The 27,573-nt window shown below is 37.7% G+C and overlaps 1 protein-coding gene across 1 annotated transcript in view; it reads left to right on the forward strand.

Moving 5' to 3' along the window:
- Nucleotides 1-27,164, forward strand: part of TLL1 (tolloid like 1) — a 276,217-nt gene extending 249,053 nt beyond the window's left edge. Inside the window, exons 19-21 of the mRNA XM_060093650.1 lie at nt 18,967-19,180; nt 25,632-25,882; nt 27,030-27,164. Of these exons, the coding sequence (XP_059949633.1) occupies nt 18,967-19,180; nt 25,632-25,882; nt 27,030-27,164 (600 nt within the window). The remainder of the gene's footprint in view (nt 1-18,966; nt 19,181-25,631; nt 25,883-27,029) is intronic.
- Nucleotides 27,165-27,573: the final 409 nt, after the last annotated feature.

Raw genomic sequence — 27,573 nt, forward strand, 5'->3', positions numbered from 1 at the left:
ACGTCTCTCGATCGATTTGTATCATCTTTAATTTCTTTCAGCAGTGTCTTATAATTTTCTGCATACAGGTCTTTTGTCTCCTTAGGTAGGTTTATTCCTAGATATATTATTCTTTTTGTTGCAACAGTAAATGGGAGTGTTTTCTTAATTTCACTTTCAGATTTTTCAACATTAGAGTATAGGATTGCCAGAGATTTCTGTGCATTAATTTTGTATCCTGCTACTGTACCAAATTGAGTTGGCTCCAGTAGTTTTCTGGTATCATCTTTAGGATTCTCTATGTATAATATCACATCATCTGCAAACAGTGACAGCTTTATTTCTTCTTTTCCAATTTGGATTCCTTTTATTTCTTTTTCTTCTCTGAGTGCTGTGGCTAAAACTTCCAAAAGTACGTTGAATAAGAGTGGTGAGAGTGGGCAAGCTTTTCTTGTTCCTGATCTTAGTGGAAATGGTCTCAATTTTTCACCATTGAGGATGATATTGGCTGTGGGTTTATCATATATGGCCTGATTATGTTGAGGAAAGTTCCCTCTATGCCTACTTTCTGCAGGGTTTTTATCACAAATTGTTGAGCTTTGTTGAAAGCTTTCTCTGCATCTATTGAGATGATCATATGGTTTTTCTCCTTCAGTTTGTTAATATGGTGTATCACATTGATTGATTTGCACATATTGAAGAATCCTTGCATTCCTGGAATAACCCTCACTTAATCATGGTGTATGATCCTTTTAATGTGCTGTTGGATTCTGTTTGCTAGTATTTAGTTGAGGATTTTTGCATCTAAGTTCATCAGTGATATTGGCTTGTAGTTTTCTTTCTTTGCATCATCTTTGTCTGGTTTTGGTATCAGGGTGATGGTGGCCTTGTAGAATGAGTTTGGGACTGTTCCTCCCTCTGCTATATTTTGGAAGAGTGTAAGCTCTTCTCTAAATATTTGATAGAATTCGTCTGTGAAGGCATCTGGTCTGGGGCTTTTCTTTGTAGGAAGAATTTTAATCACAGTTTCAATTTAGGTGCTTGTGATTGGTCTGCTCATATTTTTTATTTCTTCCTGTTTCTGTCTTGACAGGTTGTGCATTTCTAAGAATCTGTCCATTTCTTCCAGGTTGTCCATTTTATTGGCATAGAGTTGCTTGTAGTAATCTCTCATGATCTTTTTTATTTCTGCAGTGTCAGTTGTTACTTCCCCTTTTTCATTTCTAATAATATTGATTTGAGTCTTCTCCCTTTTTTTCTTGATAAGTCTGTCTAATGGTTTATCAATTTTGTTTATATCCTCAGAGAACGAGCTTTTAGTTTTATTGATCTTTGTTATTGTTTCCTTCATTTCTTTTTCACTTATTTCTGATCTGATCTTTATGATTTCTTTCCTTCTGCCAACTTTGGGATTCTTTTGTTCTTCTTTCTCTAATTGCTTTAGGTGCAAGGTTAGGTTGTTTATTTGAGATGTTTCCTGTTTCTTAAGGTGGGATTGTATTGCTATAAACTTCCCTCTTACAGGTGCTTTCAGTGCATCCCATATGTTTTGGGTCATCGCATTTTCATTGTTATTTGTTTCTAGGTAGTTTTTGATTTCCCTTTGATTTCTTCAGTGATCACTTGGTTATTTAGTAGTGTATTGTTTAGCCTCCATATGTTTGTATTTTTTACATATCTTTTCCTGTAATTCATGTCTAGTCTCATAGCTTTGTGGTCAGAAAAGATACTTGATATGATTTCAATTTTCTTAAATTTACCAAGGCTTGATTTGTGACCCAAGATATGGTCTATCCTGGAGAATGTTCCATGAGCACTTGAGAAAAATATGTGTCCTGTTCTTTTGTGATGGAATGTCATATAAATATCAATTAAGTCCATCTTGTTTAATGTACCATTTAAAGCTTGTGTTTCCTTATTTATTTTCATTTTGGATGATCTGTCCATTGGTGAAAGTGGGGTGTTAAAGTCCCGTACTATGATTCTGTTACTGTTGATTTCCCCTTTTATGGCTGTTAGTATTTGCCTTATGTACTGAGGTGCTCGTATGTGGGGTGCATAAATATTTACAATTGTTATATCTTCTTCTTGGATCGATCCCTTGATCATTATGTAGTGTCCTTCTTTGTCTCTTCTAATAGTCTTTATTTTAAAATCTATTTTCTGTGATATGAGAATTGCTACTCCAGCTTTCTTTTGATTACCATTTGCATGTAATATCTTTTTCCATCCCCTCACTTTCACTCTGTATGTGTCCCTAGGTCTGAAATGGGTCTCTTGTAGACAGCATATATACGGGTCTTGTTTTTGTATCCATTCAGCCAGTCTGTGTCTTTTGGTGGGAGCATTTAATCCATTGACATTTAAGGTAATTATCAATATGTATGTTCCTATTCCCATTTTCTTAATTGTTTTGGGTTTGTTATTTTAGGTCTTTTCCTTCTCTTGTTTTTCTTGCCTAGAGAAGTTCCTTTAGCATTTGTTGTAAAGCTGGTTTTGTGGTGCTGAACTCTTTCAGCTTTTCCTTGTCTGTAAAGGTTTTAATTTCTCCCTCAAATCTGAATGAGATCCTTCCTGGGTAGTGTAATCTTGGTTGTAGGTGTTTCTCCTTCATCACTTTAAATATGTCCTCCCATTCCCTTCTGGCTTTCAGAGTTTCTGCTGAAAGATCAGCTGTTATCCTTATGGGGGTTCCCTTGTGTGTTATTTGTTGTTTTTCCCTTGCTGCTTTTAATATGTTTTCTTTGTACTTAATTTTTGACAGTTTGATTAATATGTGTCTTGATGTGTTTCTCCTTGGATTTATCCTGTATGGGACTCTCTGTGCCTCCTGGCCTTGACTAACAATTTCCTTTCCCATATTAGGGAAGTTTTCAACTCTAATCTCTTCAAATATTTTCTCAGTCCCTTTCTTTTTCTCTTCTTCTTCTGGGACCCCTATAATTCGAATGTTGGTGCATTTAGTGTTGTCCCAGTGGTCGCTGAGACTGTCTTCAGTTCTTTTCATTCTTCTTTCTTTACTCTGCTCTGCAGTAGTTATTTCCATATTTTATCTTCCATGTCACTTATCCATTCTTCTGCCTCAGTTATTCTGCTGTTGATCCCTTCTAGAATATTTCTAATTTCATTTTTTGTGCTGTTCATCGTTGCTTGTTTCCTCTTTAGTTCTTCTAAGTCCTTGTTAAATGTTTCTTGCATTTTCTCTCTTCTATTTCCAAGAGTTTGGATCATCTTTAGTATCATTATTCTGGATTTTTTTTCAGGTAGACTGCCTATTTCCTCTTCATTTGTTAAGTGTGGTAGTTTGTTGCCTTGCTCCTTTATCTGCTGTGTGTTTTTCTGCCTTCGCATTTTGCTTATCTTACTGTGTTTGGGGTCTCCTTTTTGCAGGCTGCAGGTTCATAGTTCCCGTCATTTTTGGTGTCTCTCTACAGTGGCTAAGGTTGGTTCAGTGGATTGTGTAGGCCTCCTGGTGGAGGGGACTAGTGCCTGTGTTTTGGTGGATAAGGCTGGATCTTGTATTTCTGGTGGGAAGGTCCATGTCTGGTGGTGTGTTTTGGGGTGTCTGTGGCCTTATGATTTTAGGCAGCCTCTCTGCTAATGGATGGGGCTGTGTTCCTGTCTTGCTAGTTGTTTGGCATAGGGTGCCCAGCACTGTAGCTTGCTGGTCATTGCATGAAACTGGGTCTTGGTGTTGACATGGAGATCTCTGGGAGATTTTTGCCATTAGGTATTACGTGGAGCTGAGATGTCTCTTGTGGACCAGTGACCTGAAGTTGGCTCTCCCATGTCAGAGGCACAGCGCTGACTCCTGGCTGCAGCACCAAGATCCTTTCATCCACACAGCTCAGAATAAAATGGGAAAAAATTAGAATGAAAGAAATAAAGAGGATAAAATAAAGATAAAATAAAATAAAGTTATTAAAATAAAAAATAATTATGAAAATAAAATTTTAATGTAAAAAAAAAAGTAAAACAGAATGGATGGACAGAATCCTAGGACAAATGGTGAAACCAAAGCTATGCAGAAAAAATCTCACACACAAAGAAGCATAAACATATACACTCACAAAAAAAGAAAAAGGGGAAAAAATAATATATCTTGCTCCCAAAGTCCACATCCTCAATTTGGGATGATTTGTTGTCTATTCAGGTATTCCACAGATGCAGAGTACATCAAGTTGATTGTGGAGCTTTAAGCCACTGCTTCTGAGGCTGCTGGGAGAGATTTCCCTTTCTCTTCTTTGTTTGCACAACTCCTGGGGCTCAGCTTTTTATTTGGACCCGCCTCTTCATGTAGGTCACCTGAGGGCATCTGTTCTTCACTCAGACAGGATGCAGTTAAAGGAGCAGCTAATTCATGGGCTCTGGCTCACTCAGGCAGGGGAGAGGGAGGGGTACGGATGCAGGGCAAGCCTGCGGCAGCAGAGGCCAGTGTGACGTTGCAGCAGCCTGATGCGTGCTGTGCATTCTCCTGGGGAAGTTGTCCCTGGATCACGGAACCCTGGCAGTGGCGGGCTGCACAGGCTCCAGGGAGGTGAGGTGTGGATAGTGACCTGTGCTTTCACACTGGCTTCTTGGTGGGTGCAGCAGCAGCCTTAGTGTCTCATGCCCGTCTCTGGGGTCCTCGCTGATAGCCCCTGCTGGCGCCCATCTCTGGAGCTCCTTTAAGCAGCGTTCTTAATCCCCTCTCCTCTTGCACCAGGAAAAAAAGAGACAAGAAAAAGTCTCTTGCCTCTTAGGCATGTCCATACTTTTTCCTGGACTCCCTCCTGGCTAGCTGTGGTGCACTAGCCCCCTTCAGGCTGTGTTCACGCCGCCAACCTCTGTCCTCTCCCTGTGAACCGACGGAAGCCTGAGCCTCAGCTCCCAGCCCCCACCCACCCCAGCAGGTGAGCAGACTGGTGAGTCTTGGGCTGGTGAGTGCTGCTCGGCACCAATCCTCCGTGTGGGAATCTCTCCACTTTGCCGTCCCTGTGGCTGCGCTCTACTCCGTGGTTCCAAAGCTCCCCCCTCTGTGACCCACAGTCTCTGCCCGCAAAGGGGCTTCCTAGTGTGTGGAAACCTTTCCTCCTTCATGGCTCCCTCCCACTGGTGCAGGTCCCATCCCTATTCTTTTGTCTCTGTTTTTCCTTTTTTCTTTTACCCTACCCAGGTACGTGGGGAGTTTCTTGCCTTTTGGGAGGTCTGTGGTCTTCTGCCAGCGTTCATTATGTGTTCTATAGGAGCAGTTCCACATGTATATTTTTTTTTTTTTTTTTTTTTTTTGCTGTACGTGGGCCTCTCACTGTTGTGGCCTCCCCCATTGCGGAGCACAGGCTCCGGACGCACAGGCCCAGCGGCCATGGCTCATGGGCCCAGCCTCTCCGCGGCATGTGGGATCCTCCCAGACTGAGGCACGAACCTGTATCCCCTGCATCGGCAGGCAGACTCTCAACCACTGCGCCACCAGGGAAGCCCCACGTGTATATTTCTAATGTATCTTGTGGGGAGTAAGGTGATCTCTGCATCTTACTCTTCCACCATCTTCTCAAGACCCCCCTTTTGTCATTTTAATTACAATGTGTTTTGTAGTGTTTGGTGTGTTCCTCTTTGGGTTAATCCTGTATGTGACTCTGTACTTCCTGGACTTGGATGACTGTTTTATTTCCCATGTTAGGGAATTTTTCAGCTATTATGTCTTAAAATTCATTATCAGCCCCTTTCTCTTCTTCTGAGACTGTAATGCAAATATTAGTACACTTGATGTTGTTCCAGGAGTCTCTTAAACTGTCCTCATTTCTTTTCATTCTTTTTTCTTTTCTCTCTTCATCCTCAGTGATTTCCACTACTCTGTCTTCCAGCTTGCTGATCTGTTTCTCTATCATTTAGTCTACACTTGATTCCTTCTAGTGTATTTTTCATTTCAGTTATAATATTTTTCATCTCTGGTTTTTGTTCTAACTCCTTGTTTAAACCTTCTAACTTCTCGTTTTGTGCATCACTCTCCTCCCAAGTTCTTTGATTATCTTTACAATCACTACCTTGAACCCTTTCTCGGGTAGATTGCCTAGATCCACTTCATTTAGTACTTCTGGGGTTCTTATTTTGTTCCTTCATCTGGAACATGTTCCTCTGTCACTTCATTTTGCCTAAGTTGCTGTTTTTATTTTTATTTTTATGTATCTAGTAGGTTGGTTACTTTTCCTCATCTTGGAGAAGGGGACTTTTGCAGATGTCCTGTGTCCCAGCAGTGTGTTCCCTTCTTGTCACCCAAGCTATATGCTCTAGGAGTTCTCCCTATTAGGCCTGTGTGGGTCCTTCAGTTGTGGCAGGCTGACTATGTGGGTGGACTGTTAGGCTTGATTGGCCCCTGGTCTGGTTGGTGGCTTGGACCTGTCTTGTGTGGAGGCTGCCAGCTGCTGGTTGGTGGGGCCTGGTCACAAGGCAGCTAGCTGCAGAACCCCGGGGGGTCCCAAGACTAGTGCTGGCTCACTAATGGGAAGAGTTAGGGTCCATAAGACTCCGGGGCTGTTGCCCACACACTGGTAGGTGAAACCAGGTCCTGGTGTTAGTGCTGGACTACTGGCAGGCAGAATTAGGTTCTGGAGTCTGGTTACAGGGCCCAGGAGTCCCAGAGCTGATATAAGATCACTAGTGGGTTGGGTGGGGGCAGTTTCTGAAACACAGGTGGGTACTGGGTCTGGGGTGTTCTGGAGTTTGTGCTGGCCTGCTACTGGGCAGGGTCAGGGCCCAGCTGGTCCCAGGGCAGGGTCTGGCCTGCTGTGGGCAGGTTAAGTCCACAGGTTATGGGATTGTGATTTTCTTACATCTGTTTTCTGCTCCCTGGTGGGTGAGGCTGATCCAGAGGCTATGCCAGCCTTCCTGGAGGGCAGCACTAGGGCCCAGGGGATTCTGAAGCTGGTGCCTTCTCACTGGTGGGTAGAGTTGGGTCCTGGCCATCTACTGGGCAGGACTGTGTCCAGTGGGCTGTGGGCTCAAGAGGTCTTTAGGCAGCCTTTCTGTTGCTGGGTGAGGCCAGTCAATGCACAAATGAATGGACATGGTTGTGTTCCAGTAAAAGTTTAATTACAAAAAAGCAGACTTCAAGACAGATTTCCTATATGGGACTTCATTTCTTGACTGAGCTAATAAAGTTATGGATAAAAGAGTTTGAAATCATGCAGTTATAAGTGTTTGTCCTCATTTCCCCTGAGAATCAGAAGGTGAAAATATTTGGCCTTACTTTCTATGGTAGCAGAATAATGCTCCCCATTCCCCAAAGATGACCTTGTCCTAGTCCCCAGAAAAGTGTGTTGTATTGAGTCACTAAGTATGTGTTAATTTGCTAGAGCAGCAATAGGAAACTAATATATTTGCCTTGTTTTTAGAGTGTGTATTTGTGTGTGTGTGTCTGTGTGTGTGTTTAATCATGAGATGCTAAATGCATGATAACAGTTTTAAAGTAAAAGAAACCTTGGTTGAAAGATACTTGGAAAAAGTCTTCCTACTAGAAGAGGGATAAAGTTCTGAATGAATAAAGGGATAAAGTTCTATCATTCCTGGCTTCATCCTGTCTTGGTTTTGAGAGGCTCAACTGATCATTAAATTTCTGGTACTTTTTTCATATTCTGAATTACTCTTCATTAAAAACAAAATAAAACAAATGAAACAGAAATAAAGTTCTAGGCATAGGAGCACACAACAATAGGCTAACACACGTCATTTTTATTTTATTTATCATATCCTAAAGCTTTGCTAAGTAATATAGTTGTAATTTACAGCTTCATATATGGGATATTTGGAAAACAAAACACCCACAAGTGTTATATAATTCTCCACCATAAATCCATTATAAGTATATTTGATCACTGTTATCGAGTATTCATGGGAAAGAAAGGTCTTTTGACCTTTCTTTTATATTTCTATTTCTATTTATTAATATTTATATTCCACTGGGCCTTTTTTTTTTCCAGTGGCCTCCAATCCTTCCAACATCTTGTGGGAAACCAAATAATAGTTCTCACCAAGGGAGGAAAAGGTGAAAGATGGCTAGAACTCGGGAGCTCTGAATTTCATCTCACAACTGCTCACATTGTATCAGTCTCTTTAATTCTCTTAGTTTAAATCTTAGCTAGATTTTATTTCCACATTAAGCATTATCATTTTATTATCTTGTCCCTTGTGAACGTATCATGTCCCTTGTAAATGTGACTTTGAATGGCCTTATCCTTTAGCTAGTGCCTGTATTTTCAGTAAAAGTACCTCTACAGATGTTCATATGAGGGAGCTGCATATGGAAGCTTGGCTGGTGGCCAGGAAGGTAGATTAGGCTTGCTTGGATGTTCCAGAAACACACAGTTATTCTTTCCAGAGCTTAAAATGAAAGTTCAATTTTATTCCTTTTGAATGAAACTCCTTAAATGCATTAGAATTTCTTACTAGAACTTACTGTTATTCACTCTTTTTAGTCATTCTGAAACCTGGATTATGAACCTTAAAATCATAGAAATATAATCATGGAGTGAATAAGGTTTAAATGTTTGAATACCAAACTTTCTGTAAAGTCTGAGTGTAAACACTTAAGAAAAATAATTAAAAGTCCCCCAAAAAGAAGGCAGTGTTTCAGCAGAAATCAGACTTCCTTAGAGCTCCACACATCAGCTTTTCTGTTCTGTCTCCATTGTAAAGTTGAAGGACTTTGGGTGAATTTTTTGGGGGAATCTAAGTGTCTTCTAGGAAGAGGTTTCTGTGCCATTGGTTCCTGGTGGCTGGAAGTTTTCACATTCTGCATCATTTAGACAGAGATTCATGTCTCAGAATGTGTGATAGAATAAAGTAATAAATTGTGTATCTCACGTTATCTTTGGGGACTCTAAAAACTGTTTTTAAAGATTTTCTATTTTCCCATGGACTCCTATAATACCATTCTATGGCCTAGAAATATTTTCTATTAAGGCAAAGTCACTATATATGGAGGGGCCTCTACGTGGATGTCTCTATGATATTACAGGGCCGATTTATGAGATCTCAGCATGTGAATTTGTCACATTTTGTTTGTGTGTGGTGGAGCATTTGGTTAAGCTGACTTCTGGAAAAGGACCAAAAGGACCACCCAATCTTTGCAGCTGACCTAACAAGCTGCTACTTATTCCAAGAAGAAAATTCAACAGTATTTTAATGAATGCGAGTTATTTGCATCGTTGAGAATGTGTCAGCTACAAAAGCTTTGCCTAATCTGTCTCTTATAGAGTCAGTCTGATTCCATTAGTAATTTGATAAAAAGCTGGAGCCAATGGACTCCATACCAGGTGTCAGCATGCCCCCAGTCCACTAGTTCAATGCCACCTTGTGTTGTATTCCTCTGCTCTGTAAAATATGTTATGATTTACTCCAGAAATCCTGCATTCATTTCATTAGAGAATGAAGTAGCCACTTAGTTATCTCATTCACTTAGTTTTCAATGGGCCAGTCAATGGACTGAACATGTGTGGTCTGTAAATTCTGATCCGATTATTAACTTTTACTTAAAGGATAAGCTTTAGAATGCCATTATCCCCATCATTCTTAAAATTTTCTCTTGTACACAGTAGGTTTCTCTGCTCTTTATATTTATAGATGAATGGTTCTAAAGCCCATTCAAAAGAGACAATTATTCAACATGCAACAGTTTTCAGATATTGTTATATTTCTTTTAAAACAATATTTATCTTATTATTTAGAAGCTTGGTTGCATATTTAGCTAAAACAAACTAGGTGCAGTTAAGCTGATTTTCACTTATTGCTTTCTTAACAGTTACAGACTGATATTAAGACTGTTTATGTGTACACAAAGATAATAGAAGCTGACTGAGTACCATCTTATGAGAGGCAGATAACCAGAAGTTTTGGTTTGTCATGTCTACGTTGTTTCCATTCATGGGATTGGCCATAAACTGGGTTTAGGTAATTAGGTAGATGAATGGACAGCCTTATACAGACATCCAGCCAACAATCCACTCAGTGTCCTTTATAGTCCATGCAATGTGCGTCTACTCTGCTTCATTCTCTGCCACTAGATTACAGAGACTAATAAGTGACAAACCGTTTGGTGGTGGTGTACTTTGAATGTTGTGCTTCAGATTAAATAAACTCTTCTAAACTCTCCTTGTTCACTGTATTTTTCTGAACTGTGTTTGTTTCCACTGATATTCTTTGTGCTGTATTTAATCTTTTTTGAACTAGCCATAGTCATTGGTTGAATGAAGTATATATTCCTTTTTACTCATACTAATTATAGCAAATAGTGATTCACTAATGCTTATTGGTTATAACATTTTTTAACATCTTTATTGGAGTATAATTGCTTTATAATGGTGTGCTGGTTTCTGCTTTATAACAAAGTGAATCAGTTATACATATACATCTGTTCCCATATCTCTTCCCTCCTGCATCTCCCTCCCTCCCACCCTCCCTATCCCACCACTCTAGGTGGTCACAAAGCACCGAGCTGATCTCCCTGTGCTATGCGGCTGCTTCCAACTAGGTATCTATTTTACGTTTAGTAGTGTATATATGTCCATGATACTCTCTCACTTTGTCACAACTTACCCTTCCCCATCCCCATATCCTCAAGTCCATTCTCTAGTAAGTCTGTATCTTTATTTCCGTCTTACCCCTAGGTTCTTCAAGACATTTTTTTTCTTAGATTCCATATATATGTGTTAGCATACGGTATTTGTCTTTCTCTTTCTGACTTACTTCACTCTGTATGACAGACCCTAGGTCCATCCACCTCACTACAAATATCTGAATTTTGTTTCTTTTTATGGCTGAGTAATATTCCATTGTATATATGTGCCACATCTTCTTTATCCATTCATCTGATGATAGACACTTAGGTTGCTTCCATCTCCTGGCTATTGTAAATAGAGCTGCTATGAACATTTTGGTACATGACTCTTTTTGAATGATGGTTTTCTCAGGGTATATGCCCAGTAGTGGGATTGTTGGGTCATATGGTAGTTCTATTTGTAGTTATTTAAGGAACCTCCACACTGTTCTCCATAGTGGCTGTACCAATTCACATTCCCACCAGCAGTGCAATAGTGTTCCCTTTTCTCCACACCCTCTCCAGCATTTATTGTTTCTAGATTTTTTGATGGTGGCCATCCTGACCACTGTGAGATGATATCTCATTGTAGTTTTGATTTGCATTTCTCTAATGATTAATGATGTTGAGCATCTTTCATGTGTCTGTTGGCAGTCTGTATATCTTCTTTGGAGAAACGTATATTTAGGACTTCTGCCCATTTTTGGATTGGGTTTTTTGTTTTTTTGTTATTGAGCTGCAGAGGCTGCTTGTAAATCTTGGAGATTAATCCTTTGTCAATTGCTTCATTTGCAAATATTTTCTCCCATTCTGAGGGTTGTCTTTTGGTCCTCTTTATGGTTTCCTTTGCTGTGTAAAAGCTTTTCAGTTTCATTAGGTCCCATTTGTTTACTTTTGTTTTTATTTCCATTTCTCTAGGAGGTGGGTCAAAAAGGATCTTGCTGTGATTTATGTCATAGAGGGTTCAGCCTATGTTTTGCTCTAAGAGTTTGATAATTTCTGGCCTTAAATTTAGGTCTTTAATCCATTTTGAGCTTATTTTTGTGTATGGTGTTAGGGAGTGTTCTGACCTCATACTTTTACATGTACCTGTCCAGTTTTCCCAGCACCACTTATTGAAGAGGCTGTACTTTCTCCACTGTACATTCCTGCCACCTTTATCAAAGATAAGGTGACCATATGTGTGTGGGTTTATCTCTGGGCTTTCTATCCTGTTCCATTGATCTATATTTCTGTTTTTGTGCCAGTACCATACTGTCTTGATTACTGTAGCTTTGTAGTATAGTCTGAAGTCAGGGAGCCTGATTCCTCCAGCTCCATTTTTGTTTCTCAAGATTACTTTGACTCTTCGGGTTCTTTTGTGTTTCCATACAAATTTTGAAATTTTTTGTTCTAGTTCTGTGAAAAATTGCCAGTGGTAGTTTCATAGGGATTGCATTGAATGTGTAGATTGCTTTGGGCAGTAGAGTCATTTTCACAAGGTTGATTCTTCCAATCCAAGAACATGGTATATCTCTCCATCGATTTGTATCATCTTTAATTTCTTTCATCAGTGTCTTATAATTTTCTGCATACAGGTCTTTTGTCTCCTTAGGTAGGTTTATTCCTAGATACTTTATTCTTTTTGTTGCAGTGGTAAATGGGAGTGTTTTCTTAATTCCACTTTCAGTATTTTCATCATTAGTGTATAGGAATGCCAGAGATTTCTGTGCATTAATTTTGTATCCTGCTACTTTACCAAATTCATTGATTAGCTCTAGTAGTTTTCTGGTAGCATCTTTAGAATTCTCTATGTATAGTATCATGTCGTCTGCAAACAGTGACAGCTTTACTTCTTCATTTCCGATTTGGATTCCTTTTATTTCCTTTTCTTCTCTGATTCTGTGGCTAAAGCTTCCAAAACTATGTTGAATAAGAGTGTTGAGAGTGGGCAACCTTGTCTTGTTCCTGATCTTAGTGGAAATGGTTTCAGTTTTTCACCATTGAGGATGATGTTAGCTGTGGGTTTGTCATAGATGGCCTTGATTATGTTGACAAAAGTTCCCTCTATGTCTACTTTCTCCAGGGTTTCTAATCATAAATCGGTGTTGAATTTTGTCAAAATCTTTCTCTGCATCTATTGAGATGATCATATGCTTTTTCTCCTTCACTTTGTTAATATGGTTTATCACGTTGATTAATTTGCGTATATTGAAGAATCCTTGCATTCCTGGAATAAACCCCACTTGATCATGCTGTATGATCCTTTTAATGTGCTGTTGGATTCTGTTTGCTAGTATTTGATTGAGGATTTTTGCATCTATGTTCATCAGTGATATTGGCCTGTAGTTTTCTTTCTTTGTGTCATCTTTGTCTGGTTTTGGCATCAGGGTGATGGTGGCCTCGTAGAATGAGTTTCAGAGTGTGCCTCCCTCTGCTATATTTTGGAGGAGTTTGAGAAGGATAGGTGTCAGCTCTTTTCTTAATGTTTGATAGAATTCGCCTTTGAAGCTATCTGGTCCTGGGTTTTTGTTTGTTGGAAGATTCTTAATCACAGTTTTAATTTCAGTGCTTGTGATTGGTCTGCTCATATTTTCTATTTCTTCCTGATTCAGTCTTGACAGGTTGTGCATTTCTAGGAATTTGTGCATTTTTTCTGGGTTGTCCATTTTATTGGCATAGAGCTGCTTGTAGTAATCTCTCATGATCTTTTGTATTTTTTCAGTGTCACTTGTTACTTCTCCTTTTTCATTTCTAATTCTATGGATTTGAGTCTTCTCCCTTTTTTTCTTGATGAGTCTGGCTAATGGTTTATCAATTTTGTTTATCTTCTGAAAGAACCAGCTTTTAGTTTTATTGATCTTTGCTATTGTTTCCTTCATTTCTTTTTCATTTATTTCTGATCTGATCTTTATGATTTCTTTCCTACTGCTAATTTTGTGGGATTTTTGTTCTTCTTTCTCTAATTGCTTTAGGTGCAGGGTCATGTTGTTTTTTTTGAGATGTTTCCTGTTTCTTAAGGTGGGATTGTATTGCTATAAACTTCCCTCTTAGAACTGCTTTTGCTGCATCCCATAAGTTTTGGGTCATCGTGTCTCCATTGTCATTTGTTTCTATGTATTTTTTGATTTCCTCTTTGATTTCTTCAGTGATCACTTGATTATTTAAGTAGTGTATTGTTTAGCCGCCCTGTGTTTGTATTTTTTACAGATCTTTTCCTGGAATTGATATCTGGTCTCATAGCATTGTGGTTGGAAAAGATACTTGATACGATATCAATTTTCTTAAAGTTACCAAGGCTTGATTTGTGACCCAAGATATGATCTATCCAGGAGACTGTTCCATGACCACTTGAGAAAAATATGTATTCTGTAGTTTTTGAATGGAATGTCCTATAAATATCAATTAAGTCCATCTTGTTTAATGTATCATTTAAAGCTTGTGTTTCCTTATGTATTTTCATTTTGGATGATCTGTCCATTGGTGAAAGTGGGGTGTTGAAATCCCCTACTATTAGTGTGTTACTGTCGATTTCCCCTTTTATGGCTGTTAGTATTTGCCTTATGTATTGGGGTGCTCCTATGTTGGGTGCATAAATATTTACGATTGTTATATCTTCTTCTTGGATCGATCCCTTGATCATTATGTAGTGTCCTTCTTTGTCTCTTCTAATAGTCTTTATTTTAAAGTCTATTTTGTGTGATATGAGAATTGTTACTCCAGCTTTCTTTTGTTTTCCATTTATGTGGAATATCTTTTTCTGTCCCGTCACTTTCAGTCTATATGTGTCCCTAGGTCTGAAGTCGTCTCTTGTAGAGAGCATATATATTGGTCTTGTTCTTGCTTGCATTCAGCCAGTTTGTGTCTTTTGGTGGGAACATTTATGCATTTACATTTAAGGTAATTATCGATATGTATCTTCCTATTCCCATTTTCTTAATTGTTTTGGGTTTGGTATTGCAGCTCTTTTCCTTCTCTTGTGTTTCTTGCCTAGAGAAGTTCCTTAGCATTTGTTGTAAAGCTGGTTTGGGGGTGTTGAACTCTCTCAGCTTTTGCTTGTCTGTAAAGATTTTAATATTTCCATCAAATCTGAATGAGATCCTTGCTGGGTAGAGTAATCTTGTTTGTATGTTTTTCTCCTTCATCACTTTAAATATGTCCTGCCACTCCCTCTGGCTTGCAGAATTTCTCCTGAAAGATCAGCTGTTAACCTTATGGGGATTCCCTTGTGTGTTATTTGTTGTTTTTCCCTTGCTGCTTTTAATATGTTTTCTTTGTACTTAATTTTTGACAGTTTGATTAATATGTGTCATGGCGTGTTTCTCCTTGTGTTTATCCTGTATGGGACTCTCTGTGCTTTCTGGACTTGATTAACTATTTCTTTTCCCATATTAAGGAAGTTTTCAACTCTAATCTCTTTGAAAATTTTCTCAGTCCCTTTCTTTTTCTCTTCTTCTTCTGGGACCCCTATGATTCGAATGTTGGTGCATTTAATGTTGTCCCAGAGGTCTCTGAGACTGTCCTCTTTTCTTTTATTCTTTTTTATTTATTCTGTTCTGCAGTAGTTATTTCCACTTTTTTATTTCCAGGTCACTTACCCATTATTTTGCCTCAGTTATTCTTCTATTGATCCCTTCTAGAGTATTTTCAATTTCACTTATTGTGTTGTTCATCATTGCTTGTTTCCTCTTTAGTTCTTCTAGATCCTTGTTTATTGTTTCTTGCATTTTCTCTATTCTATTTCCAAGATTTTATATCATATTTAGTATCATTATTCTGGATTCTTTTTCAGGTAGACTGCCTATTTCCTCTTCATTTTTTAGGTTTTGTGGTTTTTTGCCTTGCTCCTCATCTGCTGTGTTTTTTTCTGCCTTCTCATTTTGCTTATCTTACTTTTTAGGTATCTCCTTTTTGCAGACTGCAGGTTTGTTGTTCCCGTTGTTTTAGGTGTCTGTCCCCAGTGGCTAAGGTTCATTCAGTGGGTTGTGTAGGCTTCCTGGTGAAGGGGACTAGTGCCTGTGTTCTGGTGGATGAGGCTCTATCTTGTCTTTCTGGTGGGCAGGTCTACATATGGTGGTATGTTTTGGGGTGTCTGTGGCCTTATTATGATTTCAGGCAGCCTCTCTGCTAATGTGTGGGGTTGTGTTCCTGTCTTGCTAGTTGTTTGTCATAGGGTGTCCAGCACTCTAGCTTGCTGGTCGTTGAGTGACTTTGTGTCTTGGTGTTGAGATCGTGATCTCTGCGAGATTTTCACCATTTGTTATTACGTGGAGCTGGGAGGTCTCTTGTGAACCAGTGTCTTGATGGTGGCTTTCCCACCTCAGTGACACAGCCCTGATGCCTGACTGGAACACCAATAACCTTTCATCCACACAGCTCTGAATAAAAGGGAGAAAATGTAGAAAGAAAGAAAGAAAGATAGATAGATAGATAGAAAGAAAGAAAGAAAGGATAAAATAAAATAAACTAAGATAAAATGAAATAAAGTTATTAAAATAAAAAATAATTATTAAGAATAAAAAATATTTTTAATTAAAAAAAACAGTCAGACAGAACCCTAGAACAAATGGTGAAAACAAAGCTATACAGACAAAATCTCACACAGAAGCATACACATACACACTCACAAAAAGAGGAAAAGGGGAAAAAAATTATATATCTTGCTCTCAAAGTCCACTTCCTCAACTTGGGATTATTCGTTCTCTATTCAGGTATTCCATGGATGCAGGGCACATCAAGTTGATTTTGGAGATTTAATCCACTGCTCCTGAGGCTCCTGGGAGAAATTTCCCTTTCTCTTCTTTGTTTGCACAGCTTCCCGGGTTCAGCTTTGATTTTGGCCCCGCTTCTGTGTGTAGGTTGCCTGAGGGCGCCTGTTCTTCGCTCAGACAGTACAGGTTTAAAGGAGCAGCTGATTAGGGGGCTCTGGCTCACTCAGCCTGGGGGGAGGGAGGGGTACGGATGCGGGGTGAGCCTGAAGTCGCAGAGGCTGGCATGACGTTGCAGCAGCCTGAGGCACACCTTGCGTTCTCCAGGGGAAGTTTTCCCTGTATCACGGGACACTGGCAGTGACAGGCTGCACAGGCCCCTGGGAGGGGAGGTGTGGAGAGTGACCTGTGCTCGCACACAGGCTTCTTGATGGTGGCAGCATCAGCCTTAGCGTCTCATGCCCATCTCTGGGGTCTGTGATGATAGCCACGGCTCGCGCTTATCTCTGGAGCTCCTTTAAGCAGCGCTCTTAATCCCCTCTCCTTGCGCACCAGGAAACAAAGAGGGAAGAAAAAGTCTCTTGCCTCTTAGGCAAGTCCAGACTTTTTCCCGGACTCCCTCCCGGCCAGCTGTGGCGTACTAGCCCCCTTCAAGCTGTGTTCACGCCACCATTCCTCTCCCTGCTTTCTGACTGAAGCCCAAACTTCAGCCCCCAGCCCCCGCCTGCCCCAGGGGCTGAGCAGACAAGCCTCTCAGGCTGGTGAATGCTGGTCGGCACCGTTTCTCTGTGCAGGAATCTCTCCGCTTTGCCCTCTGCCCCGCTGTGGCTGAGCTCTTCTCTGTGGCTCTGAAGCTCCCCCCTCCACCACCCGCATTCTCCACCCACGTAGGAGCTTCCTAGTGTGTGTAAACCTTTCCTCCTTCACAGTTCCGTCCCACTGGTGCAGGTCCCGTTCCTATTCTTTTGTATCTGTTTATTCTTTTTTCTTTTGCCCTATCCAGGTACGTGGGGAGTTTTTTGCCTTTGGAAGGTCTGAGGTCTTCTGCCAGCGTTCAGTAGGTGTTCTATAGGAGTTGTTCCACGTGTAGATGAATTTCTGATGTATCTGTGGGGAGGAAGGTGATCTCCGCGTCTTACTCTTCCGCCATCTTCCCCCTCACCTCAAGTTATAACATTTTAATTTATGTTTTTAAGTAGGGCACAGTGGAATGGGACATGAGAGATCAACCCTCTTCCTTTTCTTTTGTCTCTTCACTCTTTTCTCCTACTCCCTAAGTAATATAAATTGCTTCCTTCATTTCTTCCCTTACTCCTCTAAAGTCAGAAATGAGAGCAGATGATAGTGTGGTTGGGATTGATAAATGTGATCAACAGTGAGGGAGAACCAGTCTTAGTCACTTTTTTCTTTCAAAAATACAAAAGGTATGCTTTAAATTGAGAATTATAATCACTTCACAAAACTGCATTAAAGAAAACATGTATGGGCTTCCCTGGTGGTGCCGTGGTTGAGAGTCCGCCTGCTGATGCAGGGGACATGGGTTCGTGCGCCGGTCCGGGAAGATTCCACATGCCGCGGAGCTGCTGGGCCCGTGAGCCATGACCGCTGGGCCTGCGCGTCTGGAGCCTGTGCTCTGCAACGGGAGAGGCCACAACAGGGAAAGGCCACAACATTGAGAGGCCCGCGTACCATGAAAAAAAAAAAAGAAAAAGAAAACATGTATGTAGAAAGTTTATCTACAAATATTTATGCTGTATGGATTGTAGCAAAATTATTACATTTTCAAGCACATTTTATATTTCCTCCAATTTACTTTAATTTTTTTTAGCTTTGCTCTACAGACTTAAGTAGGAGTGATGGTTTATTTCTTGAATGTATGATCCTTTTATGAGGAATGGAAAAAGCCTTAATTGGCAATGGCAATTAACCTAGAATCCCTGGAATTATTAATAGTTTGGACAATTACTATTTTCAGTCAGTCTCAGTTAAACTTTCCATTGTTATATTTAATGAGTTAAATATTTAATAAACTATTTTTTAAGAATTTGCTACACATAAAAAAGCATACTAAACTTTGCAAGACTCCAAATATTAAAATAAGTGTACCATCTCTCTGAAAAGTTAATTAAAAATAATCTAGCTTAAAGTCATATTAGTGTTTTCTAATAATATGGGTTGTAAGATCTAAATAAAGAAATGTATAATGAAAAATCCCTTTGTGTTATGTATTCTATTAAGATTTACTACATTTAATTTTTGTGAAAATAATTACTTAATTATTTTATGGGGTTTTCTTTTTAGTTTAAGTGCTCAGTGGTATGATGATGCTCAGTAGTTTATGATCATTAACACCAGAAGGAATCATTTTTTAAATATAATTGTTTAAAATTTTCTGATGCATTAAGAATAAAATCAGAATAAAATATAAATTGTTATTATAATCTAAATTCTGGAGTTGACTTAATTGTAATAGTAGAATTAGTTGCAATAGTCAAATAGTACAATAGAATTTCACGTGAAGTTATTACATTGTTTTCTTCATTATAAAGTCTTCCTAGAGACTTTATATTCTATTGATTTCACGCCCCTTTCAATAATGTGCTAGATGGACTGAATCATTTGCATGGTCTGGACATATTATTGTTCTGTATTTCTGCTCCAAAGAAAAGAACCCATTTTGAGTGATATGTGGCTTTTTAATTTTTTTCCTCTTTCTTTCTTTTTTAATAGATCTTTAGTGAATTTGAGATTGAGCAGCATCAAGAATGTGCTTATGATCATTTGGAAGTATTTGATGGAGAAACGGAAAAATCACCAATTCTTGGACGACTGTGTGGGAACAAGATACCAGAGCCCCTTGTGGCTACTGGAAATAAAATGTTTGTTCGGTTTGTTTCTGATGCATCTGTTCAGAGAAAAGGCTTTCAAGCCACACATTCTACAGGTCAGTAAATTAGGAGATGCTTCTCTTTTCTGAGTAAGATCCAAGTTTCTCTTCTAGTGTGTGCAGGGGATCTATAACAGGATTATAAATGAATCAGAAGAAGTCTCATTGAAGCACTGTATGAAATATTTGAGAACCACATAGCGTCCTAACTAAATATCTTTGTAGCTGTTGAACTAATTAAAAGAAACACAATAGTTTGATCTGATTCATGTTCAGTGTGGTATGATCAAGAAGAACTATCTCTAAATATTTATATAGTGTATTCCATGTTACCGTTAGCTGTTTGATTTATATGTTATATTTAACAGATAGAAATCTATAGCAATTCAAAAATTTTGTTTTTGCTAAAATCCTACTTGTTTAGCTAACTTTCACATTAATATATTTTTGTAAACCAGATTTGGAATTTAACTCTCTGTTTTACAGACCCTTATTTTTTTCCCTTTTATTTGGTAGGCAACATAATCTCTTCCCTAATCCTAATCCCTAATTTGATTCTTACAGATTCCAGCTGTAATGGAAGTCTTTAAGAAATAAAATACAATTTAGAAAAATATGGAAAATTTTAAGCAAAAATGTCAAATAACTTTTTTATAATTTGGAGCGAATTTATAATATATTCCATAAATGTCCAGTAAATATCCTTTTCTTTTACTCAGTTAAAAGAAAAAAAAATCAATCATATTTACTGAAATCATTTAGCTTTTAGTGACACCTAGTGGCAGTTCTAATGCCAAAACTATTGAGACACAAATTTATCTTGTAAAATGCAGTATAATAGGCTACAAATTCATCAATGAAACAATTTTAGTGCAGTAATTTTTGTCATGGTTTCCTGATTATTGTTTTCTCCTTTTACTTCCCTTTTATTTTAGAAATCATAACTTTATTCCATTGTCCAATATTATTTTCCACTCTAGTATATTCTATTATGAACATTAGATTTATATTGAAGTCTATTTGTGAGAAAGTCGATATTGTCTGATTCATGCTAGTAATGACTGGCCTCATAAATAATACAAAGTAGTTATTTCTCATTATTAATATAGTCTGGTTTGAGAAAAATCTTTCATGGATTAAAATTTTCATACTAATGAAGGATTTTTTTATACACTTGACGTTTGTTCTTTAAATATTTTCCTGATAACTTGTCACACATTGAAGGAATGGAAAAACTGGAATCCTATGACTTGATCAATATTTTTCTGAAGCACAGAGTTAATGGCACAATTTTTTAAATAATCGTGGCTGTCACAGGTTCTAAGAATGAAGTGTAAAAGTATGTTATCAAAATTCTTGAAATAGCTGATACACTATTTTTAAATTACTTACCTATAAATTCCTCTTAGTTTAAAACCTACTTTTATAGTTTCTCTTTTTATCTTTACCTTTACCTTAAATCTCAAGTTTTCTTGCAGCTATATAACTCCATGACTCCTTAATTTGCACAGCCTCTGATCTGGACCCTATTTCAGTGTTTGTATTACCATTTAGAATCCACTCTTAGGATCTAATTGTCTTATCATAGAGATCATATATTGAAATCCAATTGTATATATAGCATGCACTTGATATTTCAGGCACATACTATACTTAATATAAATTACATACATTGAGTTCTCAAAAGAGCTATATGATGTATGAATTATTACTTTTATCTTCAGATAAAGAAATTTAAAATCTGAAGGATTAATTAATTTGCAGAGACTTCTAAAATAATATCAAAGCCTGGATTTTATCCTAATTCTGTTTCCAATTCTCATGTACTTTCTACTATGGTATATTTTCTCTTAACATAAACATTTTGAATTAGGAAGAAAACCAATACAAAACTGGATCACTGTTCATTGAAACAATAGAGACTGAATGCTTCCTTATTTGTCTTAATCAAATCTTCTGTTCCAACTATCCAACTGAATAGGCTCATTTTTTCTCCCTGTTCAGTTCAAATCCATTCAAATACCCACGTGAGCAGCCTCGATCATAATTTGTAGGCAAAACATGATTCGGTCCTGTCATCTCAGAAATGAGGATTTTGAGACTAAGACTCAAATGAAACCGAAGTATCACAAAAAATAAGTTAGAATTAGAGTCCTATTTTTTTTATTAGTTTCTGCTTTATAACAAAGTGAATCAGTTATACATATACATCTGTTCCCATATCCCTTCCCTCTTGCGTCTCCCTCCCTTCCACCCTCCTTATCCCACCCCTCTAGGTGGACACAAAGCACCGAGCTGATCTCCCTCTGCTATGCGGCTACTTCCCACTATCTATCTACCTTACGTTTGTTAGTGTATATATGTCCATGCCTCTCTCTCGCTTTGTCACAGCTTACCCTTCCCCCTCCCCATATCCTCAAGTCCATTCTCTAGTAGGTCTCTGTCGTTATTCCTGTCTTACCCCTAGGTTCTTCATGACATCTTTTTTTCTTAAATTCCTTATATATGTATTAGCATAGTTTGACTTACTTCAGAAAGAGAAAGACAAATACCGTATGCTAACACATATATATGGAATTTAAGGGAAAAAATGTCATGAAGAACCTAAGGGTAAGACAGGAATAAAGACACAGACCTACTTGAGAATGGGCTTGAGGATATGGGGAGGGGGAAGGGTAAGCTGTGACAAAGCGTGAGAGAGGCATGGACATATATACACTACCAAACGTAAGGTAGATAGATAGTGGGAAGCAGCCGTATAGCACAGGGAGATCAGCTCGGTGCTTTGTGACCGCCTGGAGGGGTGGCCTCCCAACTCCTGCTCAGTTGTGCTCGGCAAAACTTTTGGCATTACCTGTTTGTTTGTTTGCTTGTCTATTTCACATGTAAATTTTTGCTCTCACTTAAGCAGCTGTCTTTGAATTTTCTGGGTAGATTTTATTTACACTGTTACTTTCAAGTCGCCATACATGCTGAAATATTCTTAGGTACTGCTTACTATTTATTTCTTTTGAAAGCTTTCTCTTTAACAACTTTATTCCACAGTCTTTCATGAAATATTTATTTGGTACCTGCTTTGAATAGACACTGTAAAGTGTTAGTAATTCATAGCAAAAAATTAGGAATTTTGTGGGAACTTATGAGAAAACAGAAGGAATTCCTGCCTTTTGACAGCTATAGTCTGATAAGTTAAACTTATGATTTTCAGTCAGTTTTTACCACCAAGACAGCCAAGTCCAGTACCACATCTGTCAATTTATGCTAAATGTATAAAGCATTTATTCATTATTTAATGTTTTCTAGAATACATGTAACTTTTATTAAGGGGCCCTGAAGTATACATTTTAATTTGCTTGAGTAAATTTATATTTCTATATACAATTTTAATTTTATCCATAAGGAAAGCTTCTAATACTATGAAGTTTGAAATTAGGTGAAGAGAAATATTAATATTGCTTTATAGGTTTTTTTTTACAAGTAATACTATCCAAATCATTGGGAAATGGACTTTATTGGGAAAAGTCCCTTTTTCCTCTAAGGGTAGGTCCAAATTCTAAAAGTCCCAATTTATTTTAATCAGGTAACAAATGTTGTTAGGCCAGCCTTAGATAAACTATTGAAGAAAAAAACTCAGTAAAAAAAGTAATAACCTATATATTCTCTCAGAGGATAAGGCTATAATACAGAAAAAGAGGGAGAGTGTGGAGAGAAAATATTTTAAAACATGGCATGTCAGGTAGGACTTTATTCTGCAGCAGAAAGCATCATCCTAATTTTAAAATCTAATAATATATTATTAGGCTCCTTAGAAATTATTTTGATAGAACTTAATTAAATTATAGTGCCTACTAAAAGCATTTATTGCTCAAATTACAGGCCCTCACAGGGATTTAACACTTTACCAGGAAATGAACAAAAGTCTTTCCAAATTAAAACGAGGACCACCCTTTCTGAAACATTTTAAGTCACTTAATTGTAGTTTAAGTCATTTGTTTGGAGTATTGTCATTTTCTAGAAGTTTTCAATAAAATCAAATAATGATGCCTCACATTTCAGATTCACAAAGGCTTTGTGAAATCTCTTTTTTGTTTAAATACCTCATTTCTTTCTTGATTTCTGTTCTGATCTGGGGTTGACAGAGAATTGTCTCCTCTGGATCCAATTTGTTTTGCTACTTTGTTTCTCTAAAGTAGGCACACAGAAGCCAGTGCCTCTCCCACAGTCCGCCCCTTCCTGGGTTGTGGAATAAAAGTAATACAAGTGCTAACAGTTGTAAACAAATCACTCAATTATATCAAACTTTGAGAATAAGTCGAATTTTTAAAATATCTGTAAATAAGATTACACTGGTTTATACATTTATATATTGAATTCAGAAATACTTTCACAAAATATTTTGCTGGCCTTCAAAAATATAATCCTTCCTTTCTGAAAACAGATTAATAGTGCTTTAAATTGTTTTTCAACTTTTCTGGCTTTTCTTTTCATGCCTAAGTGGATCTCTAGGAGTATAGATGGTGGCATTTAGATATTCTGACTAGAAAATAATAACAAAATGATGATTGTGTATACTTATATGGCTTTTCCTATGTGCAAGTTATCCTTCAATTATTTTACATATATTAACCTATCACTCTTCATCTAGACCCTATCATTTGAGTACTATGTATGATCCCCAATTTAGGAATGAAGTGGGGGACAAAATCCCACAGCTGATGAAGCACAGAGCTCAGATTTGTACCCAGGCCATTTAGCTGTGGAGTTCTGTCACAGGGAGAGGACAATAATTCTTGGAATTACTGGAATAAGAGAAGCACCGTCGTGGGAAAGGAAGGATGCTTGGCTTCCAGTCTGTGACACTTAAGAGATGATTCCTAAGACTGATCAGATTTGCAGCTTTCCAGGGTGGTTCTAAGCACATGTGTTTCTTCACATGTTTACATTTGTAATTGTGGCACCTACATCAATAGATTGTGCAAGACACCCCACCTACCATCTGGAAGACAAAGGAACATCATTTAACATGATGGGGAAGCCATTCTCATGATTGAAACCATAGTTGGAAGTGTGACAATGCCCATAGTTTTGGCTGAGCCTACTTGTATTCAGACACATCTAGATGGAGTTCCAGCCTGGGAATTCAGAAATATTTTGTTACTTAAAATCACCAAACCACAATGTGGGTAAATCATATACAAATCTGAAAAATCTAAGAATTTTAGCTGTCCTAATTCACGTTCACTGGGTGCTGCCAAGGACAATCTGGTCACAGATGACCACACCAGGGTTACAATTGTGTTTTGATAACCAGAGGCTTAGCTGTCCAAATCTTTCCTCATTGGATTTTTGTTTTTGTTCCCTCCCAACTCATACCAGTTTTCTTGGCACTTTCCTGGTTTTAGTACTGAAATTACTGTTTCCCAGGAACCTCTCAGTCATTGGCAAATAAGGGCAGAAAAAACTCTACTTTCCCCTGACACTTTTCATATCCCTTTCCTTTTCTCCTTATCCCCAGCCATATGTTTGTATGTGTACTTGGTTGGAGGAGACATTGTAGACTTCCTCTACAATTTATTCTCTAGTCATTGTAAAATCTGAGGGCTCAGACTACAAATAGTTCCTGAGAAAATTTTGAAAATTTTGATTCTCTAAATTACATTAACCGTAAATTTTATGCAGGCTTATATATTTCTTTGGTATGTTTACCTCTAATGACAAAAGTAGTAACTGGTAAAGCCTATATTTATTAATATCTCTCTGAAAAAGCCATAAAAAGAGCATTTAAAATTCCTTTGTTTATTAAAAACACAAAATATAACTGACAATGTTCTGGAACTACAAAAATAACTACAATTAATGATGTGTGTATGCTTTTCCCAACCAAGTTAGATAAATATTTCTACCTAAGTAAAGTAATACTGGTCTGTATATTCTATGCAGAGAGTCCGATATGACACACATACACATACAGGAGTTTCATATATTTTGTTGATCTTTAAGTTATTTCTTATTCCTTTGGATTCTGGGTTCTTAAATTATTAAGATTAAACTCAAATTAAGACACTGACCTTTTTTCCATGAAAACAGTTATTCAAGACTGAAAACAACATGAGATATAACAATAAAAAATGCATTGAGAGCTACTATATGGCAGGTAATATTTTAAGTGATTTTCATGTGTCAATTAAATCCTCAAAACCCACTAAGATTGGTACTATTATTATCATCTGCACTTTACTCTTGACCATTTTACCCTATGGATCAGAGAAGTGATGTCACTTATCCAAAGTCACTGAGCTAGTAGGTATGGAGCTGAAATTCCAACCCAACAGTCTCTTTAGGATCTATAACAGTACCCACTATGCCATCTGAATCTTCAAATATAGGTAACATAACTGATGGTTGAAATGAATACAGAAGTTAGAGAGTGATTAGACTATATTAAAAGAGAAATTTGAATTGTTAAAGCTCATTGAGCTCACTTATTTCATTTTTCTTTCCGGAGCAGAGTGTGGTGGCAGACTGAAAGTGGAATCAAAACCCAGAGATCTGTACTCACATGCTCAGTTTGGTGATAACAACTACCCAGGACAAGTTGACTGTGAATGGCTGTTAGTGTCAGAACGGGGCTCTCGACTCGAGTTATCCTTCCAGATTTTTGAAGTGGAAGAAGAAGCCGACTGTGGCTATGACTATGTTGAGCTCTTTGACGGTCTCGATTCAACAGCAGTGGGGCTTGGTCGATTCTGTGGATCAGGGGTAAATACAGTACGAGCAGGATAGCATAGACATGATAAAAATGCCTATAAATTGGTGATTGATATGTGTAACATATGCAAACCAGCAGTGCTTTTACAAAATGGCTTGACAAGTTATAACATGCCTCTTCTTCCCTTACTTCTCCATCTCTAATGAATTTGCTCAATAATATTGAATAAGACAGATGAACTCAATAGCTATAATTTCTTGTTACTGTCCACATTCTAAATTTTTTAATTCATTTTTTATTGTGCAATAAATATTTAAATGTTTAATTATCTAAAAGCAATATGCCTAAATACACACCTTTGACAATTTTCTAAGCTTCATAAATTAAAGCATAAAGCAAAAAGAATATGCACATCATTGGCATTCCTCTCTCAACAATATATTTGATAAGTGACAGTATCTACCATTGGTGTGGGGGGTTAGCCGGTACTATTGAATGTTGCTCCATTGCAGTGGGCACAGGATGGAGTACCAAACATAGGTCAGAGGGTGTCAACATGAGAAATAAGAAACAGGAACGCTTAAGGTTTTCTCAATGCTTTTCCCCCAGGATTCACTGCATTAATATCAAATGTTCTTCTGAATACATATTTTGTTCTGAAGATATTAGTCCCATTTTTCAAATGTCTACCAGTGACTATTTCTTAAATAATATTGAACTCCTGTCCAAATAGCTACTGAAATGAAACAAAAATTATTCTTGGTACTTAGATTATTAAAGCAAGAAAGAATGGACGATTTGGATTCTGGAAGTGGCTCTGCCTCAGAGCACCTTCTGAAATAGATTTAATGTCCCTTTATCCTCTGTGAACCTCACTTTAATTACTTGTAAATCAAAGGAAATTGGCTTAAAATTTTGGGAAAATTTTAAAATCCAAGTTCCAGAACTTGGAAATAGACTTAATTATGTTCAAAGCTCAGTTATATCACTGATCAGCCTTGTGATCTTGAGCATGTCATCTGTTCTCTGAAACTCAAGTTTTCTCATCTGTAAAATAAAGTCACTCTTATCCACTTTTCAATGTTGTTGGGAGGTTTAAATTATATACCAAAAAAATTCCCAAACATGAATTACATTGAAGAAAAAATAATTCATTCTTGTTGTTTGTTTATTTGTTTTGTTTGTTTTTGTCTTCAGCCACCAGAAGAGATCTATTCAATTGGTGATACAGTTTTAATTCATTTTCACACTGATGACACAATCAGCAAGAAAGGATTTCATATAAGATACAAAAGCATCAGATATCCAGATACCACGCATACCAAAAAATAACACCAAAACCTCCATCAAAACATAAAGGAATGGGCATAATGGAAAGAAGATGTATTCTTTTTTAAATGAAGATTTTAGCACAAAGTTTTATATAATGAGTTTGAGCAGAAGAAAACTGCAAGACCAGAATTATCTCTATACTAAAAGAGAAGTTTCCAAGCTAACCCTGATCAACATTACCAGGATATCTGAACTTCATTCTTGACAGTATAAATATAAATAAAGTTGGTGAAAGGGCATCTCATGCTTCAAAGAAGACTTCACAATCCTTTGTTCACAGCTCACCATAGCTGCTTCACAATTCAGACAGTCTCATTCAGGGTCTGTGACCCTGCAGAGTGTCCTTTTTGACAATTTTTCAATATATGGGAAAAGTAAAATGAACTTGCAGGTCATAAACTGGGACAGT

Source organism: Mesoplodon densirostris, chromosome 1, assembly GCF_025265405.1.
Source record: "Mesoplodon densirostris isolate mMesDen1 chromosome 1, mMesDen1 primary haplotype, whole genome shotgun sequence".
NCBI classification, from domain to species: Eukaryota; Metazoa; Chordata; class Mammalia; order Artiodactyla; family Ziphiidae; genus Mesoplodon; species Mesoplodon densirostris.